The sequence below is a fragment of the Heptranchias perlo genome, chromosome 7 (assembly GCF_035084215.1).
Source record: "Heptranchias perlo isolate sHepPer1 chromosome 7, sHepPer1.hap1, whole genome shotgun sequence".
Taxonomy (NCBI): domain Eukaryota; kingdom Metazoa; phylum Chordata; class Chondrichthyes; order Hexanchiformes; family Hexanchidae; genus Heptranchias; species Heptranchias perlo.
The window spans coordinates 27,637,870-27,665,125 of record NC_090331.1 but is presented as its reverse complement, the minus strand read 5'-3'; the positions used below and the strand labels follow the sequence as shown (position 1 = coordinate 27,665,125).

Genomic DNA, 27,256 nt, shown 5'->3' with positions numbered 1-27,256 from the left:
CCAACAGACTGTTAAGATTGTGAATTGTTATTAATTATACCAAACTCTTCCTTTGAACAAAGGTAGGTGAAAGAGTAAAGGAGCTAAGATTCTGCGAAATTTGTCCCTGAACCTCAAAGACAACCTCGCAAAATTCCAGATCATCAATCTATTATTGTGATCCACGTAATTTTCTGTAATGTATGTTGTCATTTAAATCTATACTTTTTCTATTATTCAATTCCATAGCTTACCAGACACTCACTCAGTTCTATTTTTAAGAAAGAGTTCCTTGACATAGCTTTTTTTGGCTGTTTATTTATTATATTATTTACTACTGCTAATCTCCAATGTTTCTTGAAACTACTTAATTTTGTGCTCATCCTCTCACTGTGATCACAGTTTAATGTCAATGTCATCCAGGAGTTTAAAGATGGGAATTATGTATCCGTGCAATCTTTTCTTCTCCAATCAAAATTGGATCAATGCTGTGAACTTAACTTAGAGCATTACTTCATTCATGATCTTTTCTGACTCCTCTCCAATGAATCCTTTAAAAGGTGGGGAGGGCTGAAAATCCACAGTCCTTCCAGCGTATCCCTGCTATAACACTGGTGGGACTGCGGTGGAAAGGCTGCAAATTAGGCTGGATTATGGATATGGCAGGTCCTGGCTTTAAATAGGAGTTTCCTGATGCCCTTGTAAGAGGCAGAGCCACTGCCCATCCCAAACACGGCTATCAGTGTCGGAGGGTGCAGAGCTAGGAGCAGTGCCTCCCAACATTAGGAATTCCCATGTCCACAGCCTCTCAGTAGCCGGGTATATCACTGGTAGTGGTCACATTGGGTAAGACAAGGAGTACCCACCCGTTAAATGGTAGAAGTGGCTCCGGGCCTGGGTTGTCGATTGAAGAATCCTTGATGTGCCTGATTGCACAAGATGATGGAAATAGGTCTGCATGAGTTGTGGATTCCACAACCGAGTTGGGCACTGTTGTGAAGCAATTGTTGTCTGCCCCATAAACCACCACTGAGTAGCATACAGAATCATTGACAAACTAAAAGGGGAAGAGTTCAAGAATGTAGGTGGTGAGCATCTCTCAGAAAAGTTCTCTTTGATATTATCAAGGCAATGAAGTAGGTTCACAGTCCAAGACATAATAAAAATGGTTCAGATATGCTTAAAAACAAATGAGAGATGGACATCGGGGCGATTAAGAGAATTCTCAGCAGTGCAATATTATCTGCACCAAATGTGTGTGCAGCAGCACAAGAACAGGCATGTGGCTTTCAAGTAATTAATAAAAGCTAATGTTGTACACCATGAAGACTATAGTCATTATCTCTTAGTGGTAAAATTAACGGGGAAATTGTTTCGTACACATCAATTAAACCTAAATGACTTCGAAACCATGGACAATGGCCAGGCGATTTTAGTTGAAATGTATTTACAAACTTCTGTAGGATTGGATTTATGAAAGCCTCACAGGAAAAAAAAAACAAGTCAATGATGAGTGCCCATCACACTTGTGCCCCTTCAGTGAGCTAGAGTAGCCACATTTCATTTGGAGAAGATAACTCATATCTCCCAGGTGCCAATCTTGCATTCTATCTTCCCACTCAGTTAGCTGAGAAAGCTCATGATTCTTTCATTGAGCGCTTCTGAGAAACAAGCACTAACTGGTGTAATTTTTGCCGGTGGCCACATAACATCTTGAATGTTAAGGGAGCAGCAAATCTTTCAGTTGATAAAAGGGATGGCGTGGGATCTACAACTACATGAATATCACTGCCATCAGTACTCTGCAATGGCATACAATTGAAAACAATATTGGGTTTGCCTCTTCAGCTGGTGCTGAACTTGATGTGTGCTGACAGCGAAAGAAGGCATTTGTTCCTTCGGTTGTGCAGTACTGAACTGCAAGCTGACTGACCTGCGAGATGCCTCTTGCTGGTGCCCAGAGTGTTTTGGTGACACAGAATTTGACTGTGTTGGTAATTTTCACTTCCACTAAGAGCATTGTCTCAATGTTGCTCCTTGGCAGCAGATTTAGCTACAGTAGCTGACATAGATCATATCAGACAATTGTTGAGTTGCAGTCTCCTTACCCATTGCTCCCTGCTGAGGTCAAGTAGTAATACGTCGGCAGCACTTATGCAGCAACATCAGCATGTGCTGAAGGTCCCCCTCCTATCCCCTCAAATCTCCTAGGGCCTGGCTCGAGGCGGCAGACGAGGTCACCAGCACCACCAACATACAGTGCAGGAGGCGCTTCAATCACCTAAGTCGGTCAGCTGAAGTGAGTACACTTACTCATTCCCCTCCCCTCCGTCTGCCACATCACCGCCCCCACCCCACATCTCCTTCTGCACTGCCAACACTATTCTATCACATCACCCCTCACACCCAATCAAAGCTCATCCTCATCTTACCTGCACTTACTCACCTCGCCAGTACTCATCCCACCACTACCACTCAACCCAATCCTTATACAATCTCATGCCTGTATCTGATACTCACCCTCTGATGCATCTCTTTCACGGTCAGCCTCACTCAACCTGCCACTACCTGTGCTGCAGCCACAGGGCATGCATCACATATGTGCAGTAGGAAGCGTAAGGCAAACGTGTCGTGAGCATGAAGGGTGTTTGAGGGTTTGTCATGGTGTTTACTTATATTTAATTTCTGACCAACTCACATCACATATTATATTGGCACCACGACTGCCATGTCTTTGCGAATCTTGTTTGGTTTGTGCAATACTGCCCTTTCCTGAGGATCACAATGAAGACCCACAACTGATGCCACCCATTGTGTCACTGCAGAGTGGGTGTAGGTGTATTTGCAGGGCTCTTTTGTGCAGACGACTGAGAGACGTCGGCGATGTCCCCGGTGGCACCCTGGAAGGATGCGGAGAAGAAGTTGTTGAGGGCAGTGGTGACTTTGACAGCGACAGGTAAGAAGATGGTGCTCGGGCCAGCCGGGAGCAGCTCGGCATGAAGGAGGCTGCAGATGTCCACGACTACATGTCCACGGAAGCTGAGCCTCGGTCTGTAGACCCTGTGGCGAGGGTAGTGCCCTCTGCGAAGCATCTCTCTCTGCGGTTGCCCTCCCTCCTGCTGTACAGGTGGATGTGTCACAGCACTGTGTTGTGGAGCTCCACGTGTCAGAGGTGGACGGCGTGGCCAGCGAGGCTGGTGATGCTGTTTGCCCTCCGAGGAGGTCATGACTGCAGCTACAGCGGCCCCCATCCGGAAGATGTACATTTGAGGGGGTCCGCAAGGTAGGTACATGTGTCTGGACACCGGGGTAAGTGTGCAAGTTTATGCATTTGATTGTTAGGAGGAGAGTGGTGGAGGCCAAACTTTGTCCAAAGTGACAGAGTGGCCTCCTGCAATGAGTGAGGGTCTCCCCCCGCCACCTGTCAAATGGACCTTTGCAGCTGCCACAGGCTGGTGGCTGCAACACGTCCATTTGAACTGGGAGTGTTTCCCCCAGAAAGGGAAACAATCTCAGTTAATTGCAAAATCCGATCCCTCCTAAAATATCAGGTCAATCAGGTCTGTAAACAACCTGAAGTACCTGTTCAAGTACTTTAAGTGGCACCCCGCCAACTTTAATTGCCGGCGGGATTCCCACATGCGGGGGCTGCGCGCGCATGTGAGCGCGTCACTGGGGAACCCGGAAATGGGGCGGGTTGGAGCCAGGCTCCGGACCTGCCCCGGGAATCCCGGATTTTCGCAGCCCCCCTACCACGAACGCACCCGATTGTGGGTGCGAAAATAGAGCCCTTAGTGTCTGTCTTAGTTCCAATATTCAGAGAAAACTGAACCCCAATAGGTCCTTTACATCTCTTAATTAAACACTTTTGTACCACAACATTATTTCTGAAAATCACCTTCTGTAACTTTCTGGGACTGGCAATCACAAAGTAGAACTGGAGAAACATGTGGAACGACTGAAGATTTCAGAACTCATTTATTACCTCAATGGCTTTATAATGCTATTTGCTGGAATCTAAATCCACTCTGCTCAGTTACAATCTCCAATAGTTCTGGCATCTTTTCCAAATTACAATTTATAGCAGAGACGCTACTAATGCTATTTTTTCCAATCACAATAAGTTCATAATATTCTTGAAATAAATAGGAATTTTGTGATACTCTTTTATTATTTCTGTAATGAAATCATCGTTCAGCATTTAAAAGGATTAATGGCATCTTTTCATTGATAAAATGCAATTTACTTCAAAAATGGGATTCTAATGTGGATCAACACACTGGTGATTTACTGCTGGTGCTGTTGGCATTCTAAACATTTGTGGTCATCTTATGTGAATAGCAATCGAATCTACACATAAGTTAATGCTGTTTAAAATGCATTTTGTTAAGTTGGTGAAGGAGTTAACTCGCTGAATATATTGCTACAGTGAAGGCTTTATCGAATAAAAGGGTTGTACTATGGCAAAAAAAACTTGTTTTGAATAAGCAGGAAGGAATGCACAATTGATTATTCCAAATACAACCGATCATATCCATAAATGCACAAGTTGGAGAAAGTCTAGTAGTTCCTCAAGAAACATGAACATAATATTGCGACGCACTTTTTCATTTGGTATAAATGAACTGCATTTTAGTGTGATCTGGAAAATCCAACTTAAAGTGCACAGATCACATAGAAAACCTTTCCTGATAATTAAAATGATACAGCTACAAAATAAAGTAGAATTATTTTATTCCATTCTTTGACTTTATTACTTTTAGTTCTCACGACTTAAAAGGAGTTATAAGTGACCTTTTTTAATAAGTTGTTTGTTGATTCTCTCGGGTCCCAAACCTAGCGAGATGATCAGACTAAGAGAATACAAGAAGGTCTAAGAGGTTTAGAGTGCATATGTGTAAATGCATGAAGCATGGTAACTAGGAATGGTGAGCTGCAGGCACAAATAGCCACATGGGAATATGATGTAGTGGCGATAACGGAGATCTGGCTCAAAAAAAGGCAGGACTGGGTACTAAGTATTCCTGGATACATGGTGTTCAGGAAAGAAAGGGAAGGAACAAAAGGAGGGGGTGGGTGATGGTAGTGTTGATTAAGGAGAATATTGCAGTGCTTGAGAGAGAGGATGTCCTTGAGGGGTCAAGAACAGAATTTATTTGGTTAGCGTTAAGAAACAACAGAGGTGCCATTACACTACTGGGTATATTCTATAGGCCACCAAATAGTGGGATTAGTGGATTAGTAGTACAGAGCAGCAAATTTGCAGGGAAATTACAGAGGTGCAAGAAATATAGAGTGGTGATAATGGGGTCTTCAACTATCCTAATATAAACTGGGATAGTAAGAGTAAAGGGCAAAGAGGGGGAGTCATTTCTGAAGTGTGTTCAGGAGAACTTTTCTGACCAGTATGTTTCCGGCCCAACAAGGAAGGGGACATTGCTGGATCTGGTTTTGGGGAATGAGGTGGGTCAAGTGGTGCAAGTGTTAGTGGGGCAACGTTTAGGGAACGTTGATCATGGTATCATAAGGTTTAGATTAGTTTTGGAAAAGGACAAGGAGCAATCAAGAGTAAAAATACTTAATTGAAGGAGGGCCAATTTCAGTGGGTTGAGAACGGATCTGGCCCGGGGTAAATTGGAATCAAAGATTGGCAGGCAAAACTGTAATCGAACAATAAGCGGCCTTTAAAGATGAGATGGTTCGGGTGCATCCTAGGTACATTCCCACGAGGGGGAAAGGTGGGGCAACCAAAGCCAGAGCTCCCTGGATGATGAAAGAGATAGGGAGTAAGATGAAGCAGAAAAAGGGGGCATATGACAGATGTCAGGTTGATAATACAAGTGAGAACCAGGCTGAATATATTAAGCACAGAGGAGAAGTGAGAAAGGAAATAAGAGGGGCAAAGAGAGAGTATGATAATAAACTGGCAGCTAACATAAAAGAGAATCCAAAAGTTTTCTATAGACATACAAATAGTAAACGGATAGTAAGAGGAGGGGTGAGGCCGATTAGGGACCAAAAAGGAGACCTACGCACGGAGGCAGAGGGCATGGCTGAGGTACTAAATGAGTACTTTGCATCTGTCTTTACCAAGGAAGAAGATGCTGCCAAACTCACAGTAAAAGAGGACGCAGTTGAGATACTGGATGGGCTAAAAATTGATAAAGAGGAGGTACTAGAAATGCTGACTGTACTTAAAGTAGTTAAATCATCTGGTCCAGATAGAATGCATCCTCGGTTGCTGAGGGAAGTAAGGGTGGAAATTGCAGAGGTGCTGGCCAGAATCTTCCAATCCGCCTCTGAAACGGGGGTGGTGCCAGAGGACTGGAGAATTGCAAATGTTACACCCTTGTTCAAAAAAGGGTGTAAGGGTAAACCTAGCAACTACAGTCCATTCAGTTTAACCTTGGTGATGGGGAAGATTTTAGAAACGATAATCCGGGATAAAATTAATAGTCACTTGGACAAGTGTAGAATAATAAAAGAAAGCATTGTTAAAAGCAAATCGTGTTTAACTCACTTGATTGAGTTTTTTGATGAGGTAACAGATAGGGTTGATGAGGGCAATGTGGTTGATGTTGTGTATATGGACTTTCAAAAGGCGTTTGATAAAGTGCCACATAATAGGCTTGTCAGTAAAATTGAAGCCCATGGGGCAGGTGTGCAGTGGTGTTCCCCAGGGGTCGGTACTAGGACCATGGCTTTTTTTGATATATATTAACGTCTTGGACTTGGGTGTACAGGGCACAATTTCAAAATTTGCAGGTGACACAAAACTTGGAAGTGTAGTAAACAGTGAGGAGGATAGTAATAGACTTCAAGAGGGCATAGACAGGCTGGTGGAGTGGGCGGACACATGGCAGATGAAATTTAATGTAGAGAAGTGTGAAGCGATACATTTTGGCAGGAAGAACGAGGAGAAGCAATATAAATTAAATGGTACAATTGTAAATGGGGTGCAGGAACTGAGAGGCCTGGGGGTATATGTGCACAAATCTTTGAAGGTTGCAGAACAGGTTGAGGAAGTGATTAATAAAGCAGACAGGATTCTGGGCTTTATAAATAGAGGCATAGAGAACAAAGCAAGGAAGTTATATTGAAAAGATTTATTAGAATGGTTCGAGGGATGAGGCACTTTAGTTTCGTGAATAAACCAGAGAAGCTGGGGTTGTTCTCCTTAGATCAGAGAAGGTTGAGAGGAGATTTGATAGACATGTTCAAAATTATGAAGGGTTTAGAGAAAGTAAATAAAGAGAAACTGTTCCCATTGGCAGCAGGGTCAAGGACCAGAGGACACAGATTTAAGGTGATTGGCAGAAGAACCATGAGGAAAAACTTTTCTACACAGCGAGTGGTTATGATCTGGAATGCGCTGCCTGAAAGGATGGTGGAAGCAGATTCAATCGTGGCTTTCAAAAAGGAACTGTCTGAATAGTTGAAGGGAAAAAATTTGCAGGGCTATGGGAAAGAACAGGGAAATGGATTGCTCTTACGAAGAGCCGGCACAGGCTTGATGGGCCGATTGGCCTCCTTCTGTGCTGTAACCATTCTATAATTCTAGCTAGATGTATGCAGATTGCTAATTGATTGGATGGAATTGCTAAAACTGATCTGAAATAATAGAATTGGCAATTTTTGGAAAAAGTGATGTTGCAGTTTTGAAAGGAGTGAGGTTACAACAATTGCGTCGAATGAGCCTACATTCTCTGGAGCTTGGTAATGAGAGGTGATCTCATTGATATATATAAAATTCTTAGAGGGCTTGACAGGATAGAGGCTGTTTCTCCTAGCTGGAGAGTCTGGAACTAGAGGCTATAGTCTCAACGCAGGTTAATAAAGCCATAAAAAAAGCAAACCAAGTACTGGGATTCATTTCTAGAATTGAAAAGCAGAGAAGTTATGCTTAACTTGTATAGAACCTTGGTTAGACCACACTTGCATTACTGTGGTCTCCATATTATAAAAAGCATATAGAGGCACTGGAGAAGGTGCAAAAAAAATTTACTTGGATGATACGAGAACTAAGAGATTATATCTATCAGAAAAGACTGAACAAGCTGGGGCACTTTTCTCTAGAAAAAAGAAGACTGTGGGCTAACCTGATAGAAGTCTTTAAGATTATGAAAGGGTTTGATATAGTGGACATAGAGAAGATGTTTCCACTTGTGGGGGAGACCAGAACTAGGGGCCATAAATATAAGATAGTCACCAATAAATCCATTAGGGAATTCAGGAGAAACTTCTTTACTCAGAAAGTGGTTGCAATGTGGAACTCGATACGATAAGGAGTAGTTGAGGTGACTAGCATAGATGCATTTAAGGGGGAAGCAAGATAAACTCGAGGGAGAAAGGAATGGAAGTATATGTTGTTGGGGTTCCATGAAGAAGCGAGGGAGGAGGCTAGTGTGGAACATAAACACCGGCATGGGCCTGTTGGGCCGAATGGCCTGTTTCTGTGCTGTACATTCTGTGTGATCAAAAATGGTGATACTTAAGGATTAGCACAAGTGCTCCTCCGCTTTTCACTTTTTTTCCATTAAGCAGTGTGATCTCTATCATTCTTCACTATTTTAGGTTACGTTCTTCCCGTTACGTTCTCCAGCTGCACCCTCTCATTAAACCTCCACCAACGTAATGGGAGGAATTTTAACTCCTCCACGATGGGTGGAAGGGGGAGGGGGTGTTAAATTGTTAAAAACTTGAAACCCGCCCCCAACCCATCACGAACTTGGCTCCGTTTTAACAGTGGCTGGATTGGGGGCGGCCGAGTAACTCGCTCTGGAGAGCCGGGTCAGTTATTTTAATATTTAAATGAGGCTTCATTCCTCAGATTTTGGCAGCCATTTTAATTTAATGACTGCGGGCTGGATTTCCCAGGGCTCGGGAAACTTGGCAACTGAAGGGAAGCGGACGCTCTCGGCTCCAGCAAGTAAGTTCTTTTCCAGCAATACTTGTGGGCCAGGAGGAGCAGTGCCTCCCCCGCCCCTCAAGCAAACATTCTGCCGCGATCTCTCCCTCCCCACGATCAGCCAGCCCCTCCTCCTCTATCTGCGATCTGCTGACCCCAATCCCCCCACCCCCAACCGTGAACTCTACAGCCTGTAATCTCTATCTCACCCCCCCTCCGGTGTTTCTATCACTTCCTCCCACGATCTCTCCTTCCTGCAGTCTCTCCGCCTCCCTCTCTGCTACCGCGCTCCAAGCCCCCCACCACGACCCCCGACATTCTCGATTGCCGGAGACAGTCCCCAGCGGTCCCCGGCATCTGCCATCTACAGCAGGCTTTCCCACCCGGCAGCTGGTCAGCCTTCAATCCGGCCGGCTGCTGGGTGGGAAATGGAGTAAAAAAATTCTAATGAGGTCCTAGCGTTAAATTCCACCTTCCTGGTATTTCTGGGTTTCTCGGCCGTTAACAGGCGCCACCGTCTCCCTCCCCACCTCCCTGTAAATATCGGGGCCAATGCCTTTCCAAAAGGTCAAGGGTTATAGTTCTTCTGGTTGGTCATGTGAGTGAAAAAGTGATTGCAAGTATAAGATGTCGAAACAAGTTTAATACTTGCTCACCATAGTGACTGGAGAAAATTATACTATTAAGGAACTTCAAGTCTGTTTCAGTACAAATCGTCTTTTTGGAAAAAAGCAATGTTGCAATATTGCTCAAGTTATGCAAAAAGAAAAATATCCGATCCTGAAGTAGTCTGAATTGAGCCAAATCAGGTTATTGATAAATTCAAGATAGCCTACAATCTTTGAGGTTGTTGGTTTGTTTTGTCACTCAGCTACAACGAGAATTTGGCTAAAAACAAAACTGGACTAAAATAGACTGAGCTGCATAATATCTGCAGCAGGTCTCTTATATAGGAACATAGGCCATTTAGCCCCTCGAGCCTGTTCTGGCATTCAATGAGATCATGGCTGATCTGCGACCTTTCGCCATATAACCGCCTTAGCCCTGTATCCCTTAATACCTTTGATTAACAAAAATCTATCAATCTCAGATTTAAAATAAACAATTGAGCTGGCATCAACTTCCGGTTGTGGAACAGCATTCCAAACTTCTACCACCCTTTGCACGTCGAAGTGTTTCCTAACTTCACTCCTGTAAGTCTTGGCTCTAATATTTAGGCTATGTCCTCTAGTCCTCGACTCCCAACCAGCTGAAATAGTTTCTCTCTATTTACCCTATCAATTCCCCTTAATATCTTGAAAACTTAAATCAAATCACCCTTTAATCGTCACAATTCCATGGAATACAACCCTAGTTTGTGTAATCTCTCCTCGTAATTTAACCCTTGGAGTCCAGGTATCATTCTAGTAAATCCACGTTGCACTCACTCCATGGTAAATGTATCCTTCCTAAGGTGTGGTGTGAGAACTGAACACAGTACTCCTGGTGTGGTCTTTGTATAGCTGTAGCTTAACTTCTACCCCCTTGTATTCTAGTCCTCTGGATATAAAGGCCAGCATTTCATTAGCCTTTTTGATTATTTCCTGTACCTGTCCCTGACATTTTAATGATCTATGTACATGGATCCCTAAGTCTCTTTGGACCTCCACTGTTTCGAGCTTTTCACCATTTAGAAAGTACTCTGACCTATCCTTTTCAGGTCCAAAGTGGATGGCCTCACACTTGCCTACATTGAAATCCATTTGCCACAGTTTTGCCCATTCACTTAATCTATTAAAATCTCTCTGTAATTTTATGCTTCCATCTACAATGCTTACAATGCTGTCTATCTTTGTGTCATCGGCAAACTTGGATATGTGGCTCTCTCTCCTGTCATCTAAGTCATTAATAAATACAGTGAATAGTTGAGGCCTCAACACAGATCCCTGTGGGTCACCACTAGTCACATCCTGCCAATTTGAGCACCTGCCCATTATCCCAACTCTGTCTCGTGCCGCTCACCCAATTTCCGAACCAGGTCAATAATTTGCCCTCAATTCCATGAGCTTCCACTTTAACTAACAGTCTCTCATGAGGGACTTTATCAAATGCCTTCTGGAAGTCCATACAGGCAACATTCATAGACTTTCCCCTGGCCACTACTTTAGTCACCTCTTCAAAAACATCAATCAGGTTCATCAGGCATGACTTACCCTTCACAAATCGATGCTGGCTGTCTCTGATCAGCTGAAAATTTTCAAGGTGTTCCATCATTCTATCCTTAATTGTAGACTCCAGTAATTTCGTGACAACAGATGTTAGACTAACTAGTCTACAATGTTCCCTCTAATTTTTTTCAGCCATGTGCGGAATGAATTTGGGTTTGTGCACTGATATAAAGGCTGGGTGCGCCACCGTAAAAAAGTTGCAACTTTGAATAGAACACCTTTTTGAAAACATTATTCAGGGTACTTAACAAACAGAACAAATATACAAAATAATGGATAATTGTAACAATTTAATGTTATATTGGCTGATAAATTTATATAATTTATGAAATGGGTTTCTTAAATTGCACTAGGATTGAGCAGACCAGTCTTGTTATATTTTATTAAAAATTATCTGATGGGAAAGATTCCTATCAGCTTTTTGTTGAATCAGCTTAATGACTCTGATTCAAACAGAAATAAATCGTGTGCAATCAGAATTTCAAAATTGAGTCAGAAATACAAAACAGCTGTCAAATCAGTCAGTATGAATTTAGGGACAGGGAACAGTTTAATTAAAGCTCTCCCCTCCCCCCTCCCCATTGAATCCTCAGCAGGATTTAAAAAATGATTGCATTACAATTGTACACCTTGCAGGTCTCATTAATTTTGGCTGCCTCTATGTAAGGCAGGGAGCAGTTTGGACATGAAGAACCTGAACTGAGGGAGGCAACGGACAAAGATAAAAAGAGACAATCCTTGGGGCAACTAAGGGCTTTTGGATAGCAGTTGCATAAAACAATTTAAATCAACTTCATTGTTTTGATTACAATGTACCAATGAGATTGGAACATATATTTTAGCACAATTGTAGAAGCATCTTTAATAACAGTATTACACATGATCTGTGTCAGAATAACTTAATTTATAAAAATGAAATATGGAAATTAATAAACAATGATTACAATATGCCATGCAATTTGGGTTCATTTGGAGTTTACTCCAGAAGCTAACGTCGAATAGGATGGTGACAAAATCTGTTAATTGTACTAATCCAATGTTATTTGCTACCAATGCTTTAAATATGTTTGCCTTTAGAGTAAAGTAAAAGTTCTCCACAATTCGCACTGAAGGTGAAAAGCTTTCATTTAATCGAACGCATCTCCTCACTGAATCTTTACTGAATCCTCGTGTTGAAGTTTTCTGATTGGAAACTCAAATCAGTTATATCATGAAGGGATGAAAATGTATATGTGTGTGTGTATGTACATATATATATATATATATATATATACAAACTTTTACACTATTTGTCCTATATATAAACTTCTACAATTTTTGTCGAATTAGCATATATTTTTATATATGTACAAACTTTTACACTATTTCTTCAACATATATTTATATAAACTGTTACACTGATTTTTTAATATTTTTACATATATATATATATACATTTACACTATTTGTCCAATGAATATATTATATATATATATATATATCCATCCATCGGACAATATACTATTTGTGGACACTGGTCTCTGAGCAGCTGTACCACTGACCCACACTAGACACTGACATCCACAGTACAACGCTCCCGTCCAACTTAACTTTAATTCCCGCCTTTGCTGCAAAGTGATCGGTAGCAGACGTCCACCTCAGCAGTGTCTCCACCTGCGAGCATTGGTTTGGTGCGCGGTCGGAATGATTACGTGCACGACACACAACGAACTGCTTCGCAGTCATGCATGCGCGCAACTTAGAAGAAATAGTGCTGGTCTTTAATTCCCTCATTTCCCTCTCTCACCTTTCTTAAATAGCGGAGTGAAGTGCAATTTTCCAATCTAAAGGAACGGTTCCTGAACCAAGAGAACTTTGGAAGATTATAGTTAGGGCTTCTGCAATGTTCTCACCTACTTCCTTTAAAGCCCTGGGATAGAAACCTGGAGATCTGTCACTATTCAGTGCCATTATTTTCTTCATTACTGTTAATTTGCTTACCTTAATTACGTTACCATTACTCCCTCTGTTTCAGTATAATAAATGTTTGTGTTAATGAAGTATTACAAACTACACCCAAATTAAAACACAGAAACTCTTACTCTATTTCATTAAACATCTGTAATAATATTTTTCACCTCGGTGCTGGGGTCCATGTAAAACTGTATGCTAAAGCTGATTTATTTGACAGCAATTGGTTTAGAAGTTACTACTTTTATTAGGTAATATGAATTGAATACTGAAAAAATTGGTTATATAATTAACCCTTATTGTCCACAGATAAGTTATCTTATTGAGGCATGATTATGCCTTCAACACTGTGGGAGTAATTTTAATTTTTATTGTTGGGCAAAAAAATGGGTGATAGCGAACCAGCAGCCTGCAATATCCATTTTTAACCCCAGCAATAAAAGTTAAAATTACCTGTGTGAGTGAGGTAATTCATTGTGCAGTACTAATTCTATTTTGATGCATAAAAATCATTTTAAAGATCTATCTAGTTATGTCTATGATGCAATCATGTAAAATTTTACATTGCCGGGTTTCAATTGGTTATAAAAATAACCTTTTAGTCCTCAGTTTTAGTCAATCAAAGTTGCTCCCACCTTCAAAGTGGACATTGGGAGTTCGGAGGCAGAAAAGAGCCAAGTAGAATATTCCAAATCTTTAAAAGGTCAGAATAGACAGATTAGTTTCATTTGTTCGGGGGAAAAAAGTGAAATTGAAGATCAAGTAATGAAAACTAGGGAAAGAATGGGAATGGTGATAAAATGGGGGAGAAGTGAAGACAGAAGGAGTGAAGGCATTTAATATTCTTTTAAATTTAAAAATTGTATATTTTAGTTGTATGGACTTAATCGTACAGCAATAAAGCTATTCCTGAATCTGGATAGACTATTATCAAATTAATTTTGTTTCACAGTGTATGAGGTAAAAATATTAGGAAATGGTCAGTTATCAAGGCTGGAATTTCCCAAGTGTTAAAAAAAAATTCTATGAATAGCCAATCTTTTATTCTCAGTCTGCCACACAGGCCCATTCGGGTCAGTTCTGCATTGGTGTTAAATCCACAATCAGTTCAATTCTTCTAACCCATCCCATTTTCCCACTGCTGGACCTTGATTCTCAAACACTGATTGTTTTATTAGAAATGACAGGTTATCAATCATGTCTCACACTAAATGTGATCTCCAAGAGCAATGAGAAAACAGTAAGAGAAATGCACACCAGTGTATTATCCAATCATGGGACAAACTATTAATAATAATTTGCAAGATATTGGCCAAGAAATTCATGCTGACACTTTTAGTGGATGAACACTTGATATGTTTCTATCACATTTCTCTGTCTGCTATTTTAAGATGTGGAGATGCCAGTGATGGACTGGGGTTGACAACTGTAAACAATTTTACAACACCAAGTTATAGTCCAGCAATTTTATTTGAAATTCACAAGCTTTCAGAGGCTTCCTCCTTCCTCAGGTGAATGCTGTGGAAATGAAATCCTCGAACCTCTCGCATTTATAAATCACAGAACAATACCTGGTGATTACAGACATTCTTTCCAACTGCCCGTTGCCAAGGCAATCAGTGTGCAGACAGACAGGTGTTACCTACAAGGTCTCCGAATATACAAACCACCAAAAAAAAACAGAGATATAGAGGCAGAAACATGGAAAAGACAGCAAATGACCCGTTATATTAAAGACAAAATGTTATCTGTCTTTAATATAACGGGTCATTTGCTGTCTTTTCCATGTTTCTGCCTCTCTCTCTCTCTGTTTTTTTTTGGTGGTTTGTATATTCGGAGACCTTGTAGGTAACACCTGTCTGTCTGCACACTAATTGCCTTGGCAACGGGCAGTTGGAAAGAATGTCTGTAATCACCAGGTATTGTTCTGTGATTTATAAATGCGAGAGGTTCGAGGATTTCATTTCCCATTTCCACAGCATTCACCTGAGGAAGGAGGAAGCCTCCGAAAGCTTGTGAATTTCAAATAAAATTGCTGGACTATAACTTGGTGTTGTAAAATTGTTTACAATTGCTATTTTAAGAGGCATTAACCAAAGTAATGCCTGTGTTAAAACAGGGGAATGTTGTATGAATACTTTAAGCAGTTGTCTACCACTTTCACCAATAGTAATTTCTAGGTTATAATTTTAGAATTTTTAAAAAGCTTTATGAATTTTTTATAAGTGACAAACAGTGTGGAGGATAGCATTTTCTTCAATTTGTCAGTTGCTATTAGTTTTATAATTTTGGAACAGAAAAGTGCTTTTGTCTCTTTTTGGAGAATATGGACCATAAATACAAGATTAAATGTGAGAAATCTGGAACAGAGAGAAAGAGAAACTTCCTTACTCAGATTTGTGAGGTTGTAGAATTCACTTCCAGGGTTAGTGGCTGAGGCAGAAACTATGTCAGCATTCAAAATTAGATTATATAGGTAGATGAAGGAAAAGGTGGGTAAATATGATTAGGGCCATTTGCTCTCATGGAGGGTAAACACCAACACAGACTGGTTGGGCCAAATGGCCTGTTTACATGATGTAACTTCTATATTTGGAAGTGAGGAGAACTGTTTCAGTGGTGTCAAAAACAAGAATATGCTTCACTCTGAATACTATAGCAAGTATATTCTTACCTTCATCGTGTCCAAATTGAGGAAGTGTTTCTGTGCTGCTCAATCAAACAAAAGACCTGTTTTTTTGCCAATGCTCTCTAGAGGGTCAAATTCCTCTTGTCGATAATTTTTTGTAATTATGTCACTAAAAATATCAACAGGAGGAATTTTAGCCTCCAAATTAGCAAACTACATAACCCCACCTGCCAATACTGCTATGTCACAATGGTTTTATACTTACCCATAATAGCCAGGGCAGTTGCTTTGGTTAGGTACTGTGCCATTAAGCTGATCACTTCTAAATTACCACCTTCCAGGTTACATCTGTTTATGGTTCCAGTTCCAGAACTAATCCAATACAGTTTGTTTTCAGCATAATCAATTGAAAGGCCTGTAATAAATAACAACAATTTTAACAAAATGATGTGCATTTTAGGTAAAGCATTAGAAGGCAGAGTAGCATTAATTTTTAATAAAATTCATGCTAAAAGTTTGGTCTGGATCTTAGCTAGAGATCCAGTTCCTTCAAATCACTCTGCAGTGGATTTCTTTCTGCTACTAGTTACCTGCAGCAAAAAGTACAATGGTTTTGAAGAGTTTTAAATAAACGTGCTTTTAAAATGTACAACACCAGTGAATTTGCTGCCAAACAGCAAATGCATTGCCAAAATTCCAGGTAGACTGCCAAAATTGCTTACTCCTGAGACTTGTTAAAATGACAGGCAGGAGCATATCACTTTAATCAGCCACACTTAAAATTGATGTTTTGAGAAAAGTCCTGAAATTACATTGTGGGACAGTAGTGAATAAAAGCTTAACACATTTGCTAAAATTCTTCTTTCCATTATTTTGGTGGAAGTGTAAGCCTGCTTAAAATAAGTTGGTTAATGCCTCCGCTAAACTAATAGAGACAGGAATTTCAGAAAGACAAGTTTGGCGTTCGTACATTAGTGTCCCATGGTATATTTTCCATCCTGTAATTACTTGTGTCACTGGACATGTTGTCCGCAGTGCTGGAAGTATAAGGTAGAATCACTATTTTGTTTGGCATAACACAATATTTTGTTACATCATATAGCATTATTATGAGAATCTTAGCATTTAGACGATAAAAATCCTTTTGACTTTTATGTACTCAAAAACTTGGCCTTTAAGACCCCCATTATAAGCTTTAGCTTATAATCAGCATTTAACGGCAGAATATGTTTGATTGAGATGTTTATTCACATTAAGGAGGTGAATTTCTGCAGGTGTTCTCCTGCTTGTCCACCGAGGTTATGGCAGAAGAGTGGGTGTACCCCATTGGGAAATCACAGGAACATAGGAATTGCTAGGCAAAAAAAGACTACGGTCCATCTAGTTCGCCTTCTACCATCCTGGTAGTTGCATGATTCAATGATAATGATGTTGTTGACTAATCATGGCAATCAATCTCTATCAATTAGTCTACAACAGACCCAGAAATGATAGGAGGAAAATCCTCGAGAGCTTTGGGGACCTATAGGTTCTAAGTCAGCTTTTTCCTCCCAAGTACACTTACACATGTCATGTCTCAAAATCAATCCCAGGAGACCATCTGAAGTCTGCCCCAAAAGTTTTTACTAATGAAATATTTAAACAATTTTACCAAAAGTATTCTATATCATTTCTTCAGCAATAATACATTCCATAATTATTACTTTAGGCTTGTATCATTTCAGAAATCAAATCCTAACCTACCACACTTAACTTTGATCCCATGTATAAAAGCACCCCATAAATTCTACTCATGCTTAAGAAAATAGAATTTCTAAAGATATACATTTCAACCTATGTATGATTTTGTTTAAAATCAAGTAAATTTAACATGGTTAGTTTAGGGGCCAGATTTTGCTCTGGTTGTTAATTTTGGTTAAGATATATTAAAGTGATTGCACAACCTACGCCCAATAATAGGCCTCATCCAATCTTTCCTCCCTTATTTCTCTTGCTTTTCATCACAGAACAGCTGTAAAATGTACGGATAGTTGTGAAATTCACACAGGAGCCAACCAGCAGGGAGCACACGTGTATTGAAATACTTTTCAAGACAGCAGTTAAACTTTAAAGCTCAGCGAGTATTTTCTGTAGTTGTGGTGTGGGGGAAAGTTAAAAGCATTTGAGGAACAGAGAAGGCAAGGAAATGCAATGTGCTGACTTCATTGAGGAATAATAACCAGGCACACTATAAATAATTTAGTACAGATGTGTTGGTCTCAGCAGGTTCAGGTGCATCTTCCTAGTGTAATGATCATGGGATATTTGACACTTCTATTCATGTTTACCAGATGTCTTCATACTGTTGTCTCATGTTTTTTGGCCAGTCAAGTGTCTGACACATGCAGAAATCCATCACCATGCTTAAGGGTGTCGAAGTTAAACTACTAAGGAAGCCACATAAGTAGAGCTCTTCTGTTTGCCTGAGAGGGGGTGCATACTCTGTCCCTATAGAGACAGACTCCACTTATCTAAGCTCAGAGAACTCAGGTGCTGTTCGAGAAAAGCTAAATGTTAGGGGCTCCTAAGTGTAGGTAAGGGTATTGCTGGAGTTTAACTGGCTAAAACGATGGGATTTAGCAGCACATAGCAATGGTAAATTTCCTGGGGCTTGTCTAGGTAGCATCACCTTGTCTACTGGGACATTGATTTGCATGGTTATCTGAAGCCAAATGGAAAGAATCTCAATTCCAAATGGCAGTTCTACTTCTACAGGTTCCACCAAGAAGCCAGGCTGACTGATCAAACATCAGTAATGCTGTCCGGCTCAGGTATTGGATCACAAAATCTGCCACAGAGGGTTAATTTGGTTCAATCTTCCACCATAAGGTGTATCATCTTGACCTCACAGAAGCTCTGCTTAGCCCTGACCCCCAGTAATATTGTTTTTAAAATTGTTTCAGGGTCTTTTGTGATTGAAGTTGAAATAAAAAGGAATAACTTTATTCAGATTTTTAAGTACGTTATATACGGAGCTCATAGCAGTTCTCAGGCTTTGCTAACAAACTTCATGTGCAGTCTTGGCTGCAGCAGATTATCTCAAACATGTCGGTTAATTATAACATTGTCACAATAAGTATAGAATGATCTTTCCTCCCACCACAAATTTTTACACCATTGTTCCCTATATTAAATTTGTTGTTTGAGGCCCATGAAAAGAAGGGAGACACAAGTAAACAACAACCAAACACTGTAAAAATAAAATTAAAATGGAAGCAAAAAAGAGCAAATCCTGATGAAAAGTTTAAAATAATGGAGTAGAGAAGTAAGAGTTCAGACTGAAATTGTCACACTTTCCAGAACAATAGTTGGTGCGTTAAGACAGGACCTGCTGCTGGAGAAATTCTCACACCATCCACAAAACTAGATACACATTTCTAGTCGTTAGTATAAACTTTTGAATGCATTTATACAATGGGGCAGAAATCGCATGCGAAATAACGGAAAGCTCAACAGCGCTCACCGTTGTTAGTGGCAAAATGGAGGAGCAAGTTCGCACATGCACAATGAAACGTGGAAATCTCGAACTTGCTCCTGCTGTTTCACCGGCGATATGACAGATTCAAATTAAATGGATATTGCACGCTGCAATCAGAGAAATCATTGAAAAAGTGCAAACTTGCTTATCTGCCAAGCTGGAAAGTAACTAATTACACCACCAAACAGGTACGGTTAAAAATACAGGGCTAAACTAAGGATTAAAAGCACGTTAAGTCTTAATGACTGCCAAACAACTAAAAATTAACTTTTAAAAATGTGGAGTCTCATTACTTCTTATTTTAATAGTTGTTGGTTATTAAAATTTTTTCTTAAAAATTAAACTTTTTAAAAAACTTTTCCCTTCTGTCTCTTTTATTTAATTCAAATATTTCTTACCCTCTTTTGTTTTGCTGTCTGTAACTGCTTTTACATTGATTTTAATGTTGTACCTTTCCACTTCCTGGTTTAAGGCTCCAAGCCTGAGGGACAGTGAACACAGCTTGTCAAAAATGCTGCAATCTGGTTGGTAGAGGGGAAGAGTGTGATCCTCTCATTTTTCCCAGGGTCCTAGCTTCGCTTGTACTAACGCCGGGCTCTTCTCCGCTTCCTATTCGAGGAAGTGCCCGAAGAAAAGCTAGTGGGTTAGGATAAATCCATAGATCAGCGAGCACTGTTGGTTTGCAGCTCCGAGCAATTTATGCCCCAATGACTTATTGTACCCTCAGGATATCTCAAAGCACTTCACATATAATGAATTGCTATTTTCGTTAAAGTGTCGGCTCTGTTGTTACATAGGCAAACACTGCAGCCAATTTATATACAGTAAGGTGCCAGAAACAAGAAACAATTGAGTGGTGATTGAGTAAGGAATGTACGCCAGGACTACGGAGAGAACTAGGAGAATTCCCTATTCTTCAATAGCTTGAGCACTGCATACAGTTCTGGTCACCACATTACAGAAGGATGTGATTGCACCAGAGAGGGTGCAGAGGAGATTTACAAGAATGTTGCCAGGACTGGGGAATTTTAGCTATGAGGAAAGATTGGATAGGCTGGGGTTGTTCTCTTTGGAACAGAGGAGGCTGAGGGGTAATTTAATTGAGGTGTACAAAATTATGAGAGGCCTAGATAGAGTGGATAGGAAGAACCTATTTCCTTAGCAGAGGGGTCAGTGATCAGGGGGCATAGATTTAAAGTGATTGGTAGAAGGATTAGAGGGGAGCTTAGGAAACATTTTTTCACCCAGAGAGTGGAACTCACTGCCTGAAAGGGTGGTAGAGGCAGAAACCCTCAACTCATTTAAAAAGCACCTGGATGTGCACCTGAAGTGCCGTGACCTATAATGCGATGGACCAAGTGCTGGAAAGTGGGATTAGGCTGGGTGACTCATTTTCGGCTGACGTGGACACAATGGGCTGAATGGCCTCCTTCTGTGCCGTAATTTTTCTATGATTCTATGACATGTATATAAATCTCGAAATTTCTAGCAATTATGTTTGCTGGTAACATTAGGACATCCTTCATGATCAACATCTACCAACTGGATTTATTAAAATTCTAATTAATGTTTTCATAATACAAAATTTGATACAAAAAAATGAATGATTTAACACAGTACCGCAAAAACTGTTTGTACAGCTAAAGCATTTAAGATCGCACATGAAAAAACTAGTAGATTGGAAGTGTGCCTCCACTTTCTAATACAGTGTACTTCAAATAATTTTCCACAATACTTGGAAAACTTTACTTTCATTGAATGCCAAAAGGCTTTCCTATAAGGTTAAGCTTTGACATTGTATATTTTGTGCTAAAATTATTAAAACCGATAAAGAACTACATTGCGTAGTGTTAAAATGAGAGTTATAAACATTGGCCATTTTTCCTTCCATTGCTTTTATTGAAATCATATTGTACGAAATTGCCTGTTTGCAAATTGCACATTTCTGCTACTTCGTCAGCGGCAAAATGGAAATAATGACAAAGCAAAGGTTAAAAACTATTTTTTGAACAAAGAGTAAAAAACTGTTGTACAAATGCCAAATGCACTAGTTTGCATATTCATCTTCTTTAAAAAAAAACATGGAAAACTGGCAGTAATGTTGCATTCCGCACATCCTTGAACTGGTGTATATTCATCTCAAAATGGGATTGGTAGCCTTAACGCCCCATTAACATTGGCAATCCAGCCTGTTCCATTTTGAAAGGAAACTACCACCAGGCATCCTGTTTCAGGCAGTAGGCCCCTTTTAATATGGTAATCAGAATCCTATCACGTAAATAGGTTCCCGATTGCCATTTTAGGTCGGAACTTGCTCAGTGCACACTGCGATCAATTCCACGTCCTCCTGCTCCTCCAAGGCCCACAAAAATAATCCGGCCCACTGTTGCCGAGGAACTCCCACCCTCCATGATCGCGACACCTATACCCCCACTTGCCTAGCTGACGGGTTCCCCGACCCGATCTAGAGGCCTCAATTCGGCGACTGCACTGGGTCGCCTGCTTGGCGCCCCACAGCTTGCCTGCCAAATTTAAATGAGGGGAGCCGGGGGCCGCTTCACCACCAGAATGGGCAGCCGACCAGCGTACTTCACCTGTCAATCTCTCAAAAGTCAAAATTGACCCCACACAATTCAAAATAAATATTGTAAGAAGAAGCGCACAATAATTGAAGTGAATAATAAACAATTCAACTTCAGATATTTTGATTTTCCGATAAGATATTAAAACTGCAGCTTTATAGAAACAGCACAGGACTGTTTTGCAATATCTGATATTTACAATTGACTTTATTTAAAATGAAGTTATCTATCACTAATTTCATGCCAACAGCAATTTATTGCTACATAACAATTTTAGCTCAAATAAAATCAGCAGAAATTCTCATAAAAGTAACCTCTGTTAAAATCTCAGCCTTTTTTTTGATTTATCAAATCCTATTTATTCCTCTGCAGATCTGGCTCTCAAAGCTAGCTTTTATGGATTGGATTCTTGAGAGGTGTGAGATGGAAACTAAATAGGTCAATAAATAAGGTCTTCAATAACTAAATCCTCTGAGTTTTGCACACTGAACGACGTTAACATGGCACTCACACCTAAGTGAGACAACTGACATTTTCTATGAATTTTAAATTCACATTTCAAATGGTATTACAGTGATTCCCATCTCATCTGGGATTCATATATATTAACAGTTCAACCAAATCTATCTAATACCTGCATTTCTGTTTTGTATTTATATGCACATTTTAAAGATATTTTAAAGTTATCTAATAATGCAAGGCTAAACCCTATTTCTTTTCTTTTTAAAAGGATGACTGCCCAGGAATAAAAATGCATTTATTCAAAATTATATTGATACAAACTAAATATCTAGCATTTGTTGGTTTCTGTCTTTCAATATTTTAAATAAATTCATTCAGTGTAATGTAGCTTAAGTATTGTTATAAAAGTCGTGCAAAACTAATATTGTCACAAGGACTGAGATCTGCAGCCCTATAGACTCTCAGCTTGCCACATATTAGCTTCTTAGTAATGCTATCATGCCACCAACATGCAAAAACCCAAAGAGGAGTACTTTTCCTGTTTGTGCAAAATGGCTGTCAAACAAAATAGAAAGTGCTCTCAATTTTACTTTATCTAATTAATTAGATATGAACATGCAAAAAAATAATAAAATACCACCAAGTTCACCCCATCTAGACACTATGCAACCATATACACAAAGTGACCCACCCCCTCACCATGAAATCTCCTGGGAGAGGCAAAAAAAGGAAAAAAATTGAAATCACTTAAGGAAAAAAATCTGGGAAATTCCTTTCTGAGTCCCTAAGGCAGTCAAGCAAAGTGTCAGGAGACTACAATAGTTTATAATCCCGCCATTTTATCTAAAACAAATTATAAACCATATATGATGGAAAATTAGCTGATCACACCACACCTGTAATATGATCCTTCCACACTTCTGAAGTTAAAATGGCCAGGCGCCCAGTGTAAACAGGATAGGAGCGGCTCTGAAATGGCTCACCACCTCGTTTACACAGGTACGCCAGCTGATGCCACCTTTAAAAGGCCTACCGCTAGGCGGCTAAAATGCCCGTCTGTTTCAGGCGTTAAGCCCTGTTAATATGCAAATCGGGATCCTATGACGCACATAAGACCCCAATTTACATTTGGGGACAGAACCAGTCGGACCACGTAATTTTCAGCTGGCAATCCACATGAAGAGGAGCCCAAAAGTAAGTTTTATTTAATTTTGTGGGGGACAAGACGAGCAGGAGTGCTCCTCCAGGTTGCACAAACATAACCTGGGCCACTGCTGCACCACGTCCCCCAGCCTCTCCCATAAACTGACCTCCCCTGACCTACCTTATTCTGGGCCAGGCCGTGCCTTCAGGCTACCTGAGAATGCGGGGGCTTAGGGCTGCTAGGCTGCTGTTTTCTGCTTGCAACCCACAGGGACCATGGTAATGAGGCCTGGCCCAGCCATCAATATGGACTCGGCCTCCGGTTGGCACTATCGGGCAGCCAGATGTCGCGCTCTGCCACTCAGCCCCACCGTCTCTCCCGTGGAGTATGCTTAAGTCAAATAAAGTCCATTTTATTAAGCAGGACACACAGGTCCTGTTCGATCACTTGACTCACACACTTGCTGTCCCACCCTCAACCCTTAGGAGACAATTAATAAAAGGAATGCGGCTGTACCCTTCGAAGTCTACCATTGATTATTTTTCAATAGTAAGTATTAACTGTGCTGGTACATCCAAATATTGGGTTTCTTCCCCGTTCTGAATGGGAATTCAGAAATCCACTTTCATTGCCATTCGCCCCTGCATAAGGCTGTAGAATTTTATAATGATTTGACATTCATACTTTATTTAAAAAAAACAACTTAACATGTTTTTTTATGTTAACTGCCTTTCAGCCCTTTTTGTGGTGGAAATAAGAAACAATTTACTGGTATAAAGTAACTTTTTGATCTGTTAGCATTCATTACAGGCTCAATTATAACCCAGAGTGGGTTTCAGGCAGGGGGGGTGGGGCGAATGCGAAACAGGGGTAACTCTGCTCCTCCTGGCCCCACAAAGGAAAGTCCTACACTTACCTTAAGGACTTCTTCGTCCTTTCCACCAGTTGCCGACCGGCCCCAGCCTGCCCAAAAAGCTGCAGCAGATTCCCCCCTGTTAAAATGCCTTCAGGGTCCAATTGTCGCCATAGTACCCTGATTAGCATTTATACATGTAGCTCCTCCCTGGGTCTGTCGGGCACCTCATTCGCCACCAAAACCAATGGTGTTAAAATCGGTGATCAGCGGGACGGAGCGGGAAATGGAGCCGCTCCATTTTAACTGCTCACTCCCACCCAACAGAGGGAGTTAAAATCCACCCCCCCCCAACCCCTGCCTACCAATCTTACCCAGCTGCTTATTCATGTCTACTACTTCACTTCACTTTACACCCAAATGAAAATATACTCCATATTTCCTCTTCCACATTCATGTTAATAGAAAGACGGAAAATGTTTACATTATAGGTTCGCTGAAATTATTTTTTTCCCCAAGAAACCTATGGTACCCATTGAGATAAATGTCATCAAACTAGTGGCACCACATCACCAGCACCTGAAGATAAAATCTAGTTACCTGGAATTATCACTTATACTAGCAAAGTTTTTGGTGAAATGTATACTGTGTTAATGTCCTAATGCATCATTAATACATTGTTGTTAGTATAAATGTCCTAATGACACTGCATGCAAGTGAAGCAGGTACACAGTAGATTAAAGCTATCAACTCATATTTGACCCAGAGCCATTCAACAAACATCAGTTTGCCTGACCTCACCGATAGCAATCACAAAAAAAGCCCAAAATAACTTAATTTCCAAGTATTTTTCTGCAAATACATATGAAAAAATGGATTTTTTTTTTTGCATTGCTTTAAAAATGTTGAACGGTGAATAAATCTTCATTAAAGCATTCTCAGTTTCAACAACAACTCAATCAGATCACAGATTCTGAATACAAGTGAAATGAAAAAGCTGTTCAGCCAATACAGAGCCCCGAGGTAGTCATTACTCACTGCTTGTCAGCAAAAGCAATTGCAATATTGGATAACTTTGATAATATGTGATATCGTTGCATAAAACTGTGTTTCTACAACACTGGGGGTTTAGTACTTTAGCAGGCTAACCACCTGCATTCTGAAATATATCGAAGAGTAGTTGATTTAAATGGGTGGTGAGCTATACTGGCAGAGACATCTCCACTTGTAGAATGCATGCGATTTTTGCACAATCTTCTTAAATTGGCTTTATTTTACTGGCTAACGAAGTTCATATTTTTCAAATACAAAGAACATACTTTTAACATGGGCAAAAAGCATGTTTGGAACAGCAACAAACTGATACATGTCAGTATCCTGTAATGATGCTCATGGTAAGTCAGATAGTGAGCTGTTTTATAATCGCATGTAATGCACAGTTTATTATTCTGCTGCTAAGCAGGTTCGGGTATTTTAAGAAATACCAGAAAAGAATAACATTAAAACTGCTGAACTGGTTACAGTTTTAACACTAATCTCTACAGACTAACAATTGGCCTACCTCAGTTTCACAACTATATTAATCTTTATTAATTAAGCTGGATTAGATTTGTTAAACTCTTTTGTACATTGCTAATTGCTCTGTTTAGCCATGTAGGTACTTTTAATATCAATAATGATGAACCATGTCTCAATGTGATTTCTGCAGATGTATGGGGAATTTTGGAGTCAGGCGTGTACAGAGAAGCCAATTGTCAGAACAATATCTATCTCTAACTCAGATTGTTGACATTGGCTCGAGACCTCACATCTCATATCTTTTTATTACACATTTTACATGATCATTATTAGAAACCACTGGAGAGGTTGTATGCAACTAAGAATACATCCAGGACCATAATTCGTTTCAGCACATCGCTCAATTGAAAGCTCTAATTTGCACTCATCAAATTTTTTTGCAAAAAAGGAATTAGCCCAGAAATTGCCTGATTCTTCTTGTGCAATTCCAGGATAATTCTGATGAGTAATAGTTTGAAAATGAATGGAACCTAGATCAGTCAGATTTCTGTCCCTTCAGCAGTGCACACAAAATCCTGATCCATGGTAGGCAGGAGCTTCTTCTGCTCGCCCCCTATGTCCTGACAGGGGGTGTTTCTGCAGCATGCCTAGACTATTACAGGAATCCCACCACATAGACTTTTAACTGGCCCAGTGAAATCTGCATTGGCTGAGTGCAGGTATGGATTTCCATTCTGGGCCGCCAACGTTCAAGAGGAAAATGGCAATCAATTTCAGAAGGATCAAATGCCATTTCAATTAAGTGCCTAACATCATAGGGGAAAAGTTTTAATAAAATGTGCAACTTTATATCTTCAGTCTGAAAGGCCTCTTGCTTCCCCCTCTCAGAGTGGCAGGGTGCCACTCAGATTGTTGACATTGGCTCGAGACCTCACATCTCATATCTTTTTATTGCACATTTTACACATTGAGGCAAAAGTTCCACCCCGCCACACTTTTGGCAGCAGAATAGCGCCACAGAAATCCCCCTCATTTTTTTATGTGCCAGCTTAAAACTTTCTAAATGCCTTTTGAATCCAGTTAGACCATCTGCTTCAACGGCCTTCTTCAATAACTTATTTCAGAAATCTATTTCCCTTTCAATGATAACCTTCTAACTGAATTTCCTTCTTTCTGCCCAATTTCCTCATTTTTACCATGTAGCCTTGATATCTCAACCCTTTGTCATAGTGAACAAGATGGCTGCCTCAATTTAGTCAGTTCTCTTCACAATCTGAAAAACATCAATTAGATTAACTAAAAGTCTCCTCTTTTCTAAAGAAACCAAGTCCAAACCTGGATTTTAACACCGGTGAGCACGGAGACCCCAAAGCAAGCGGCGAGCTTTCCCCAGCTCGCCGACGTGAGGGCCGGGCCATTTAAACTTCCCCAAGGACTCATTAACATACTATAGGTACGATTCCTGCCCGAACCCGGCCTGTGTGATGAGTGCAGTGAGAGGGACCCG

The 27,256-nt window shown here is 40.4% G+C and overlaps 1 protein-coding gene across 1 annotated transcript in view; it reads right to left on the bottom strand.

The window, feature by feature from the left end:
* Positions 1-27,256, bottom strand: part of LOC137323576 (low-density lipoprotein receptor-related protein 1-like) — a 1,400,855-nt gene that overhangs the window by 435,249 nt on the left and 938,350 nt on the right. The window contains exon 32 of the mRNA XM_067987196.1: positions 15,939-16,088. Within this exon, the coding sequence (XP_067843297.1) occupies positions 15,939-16,088 (150 nt within the window). The remainder of the gene's footprint in view (positions 1-15,938; positions 16,089-27,256) is intronic.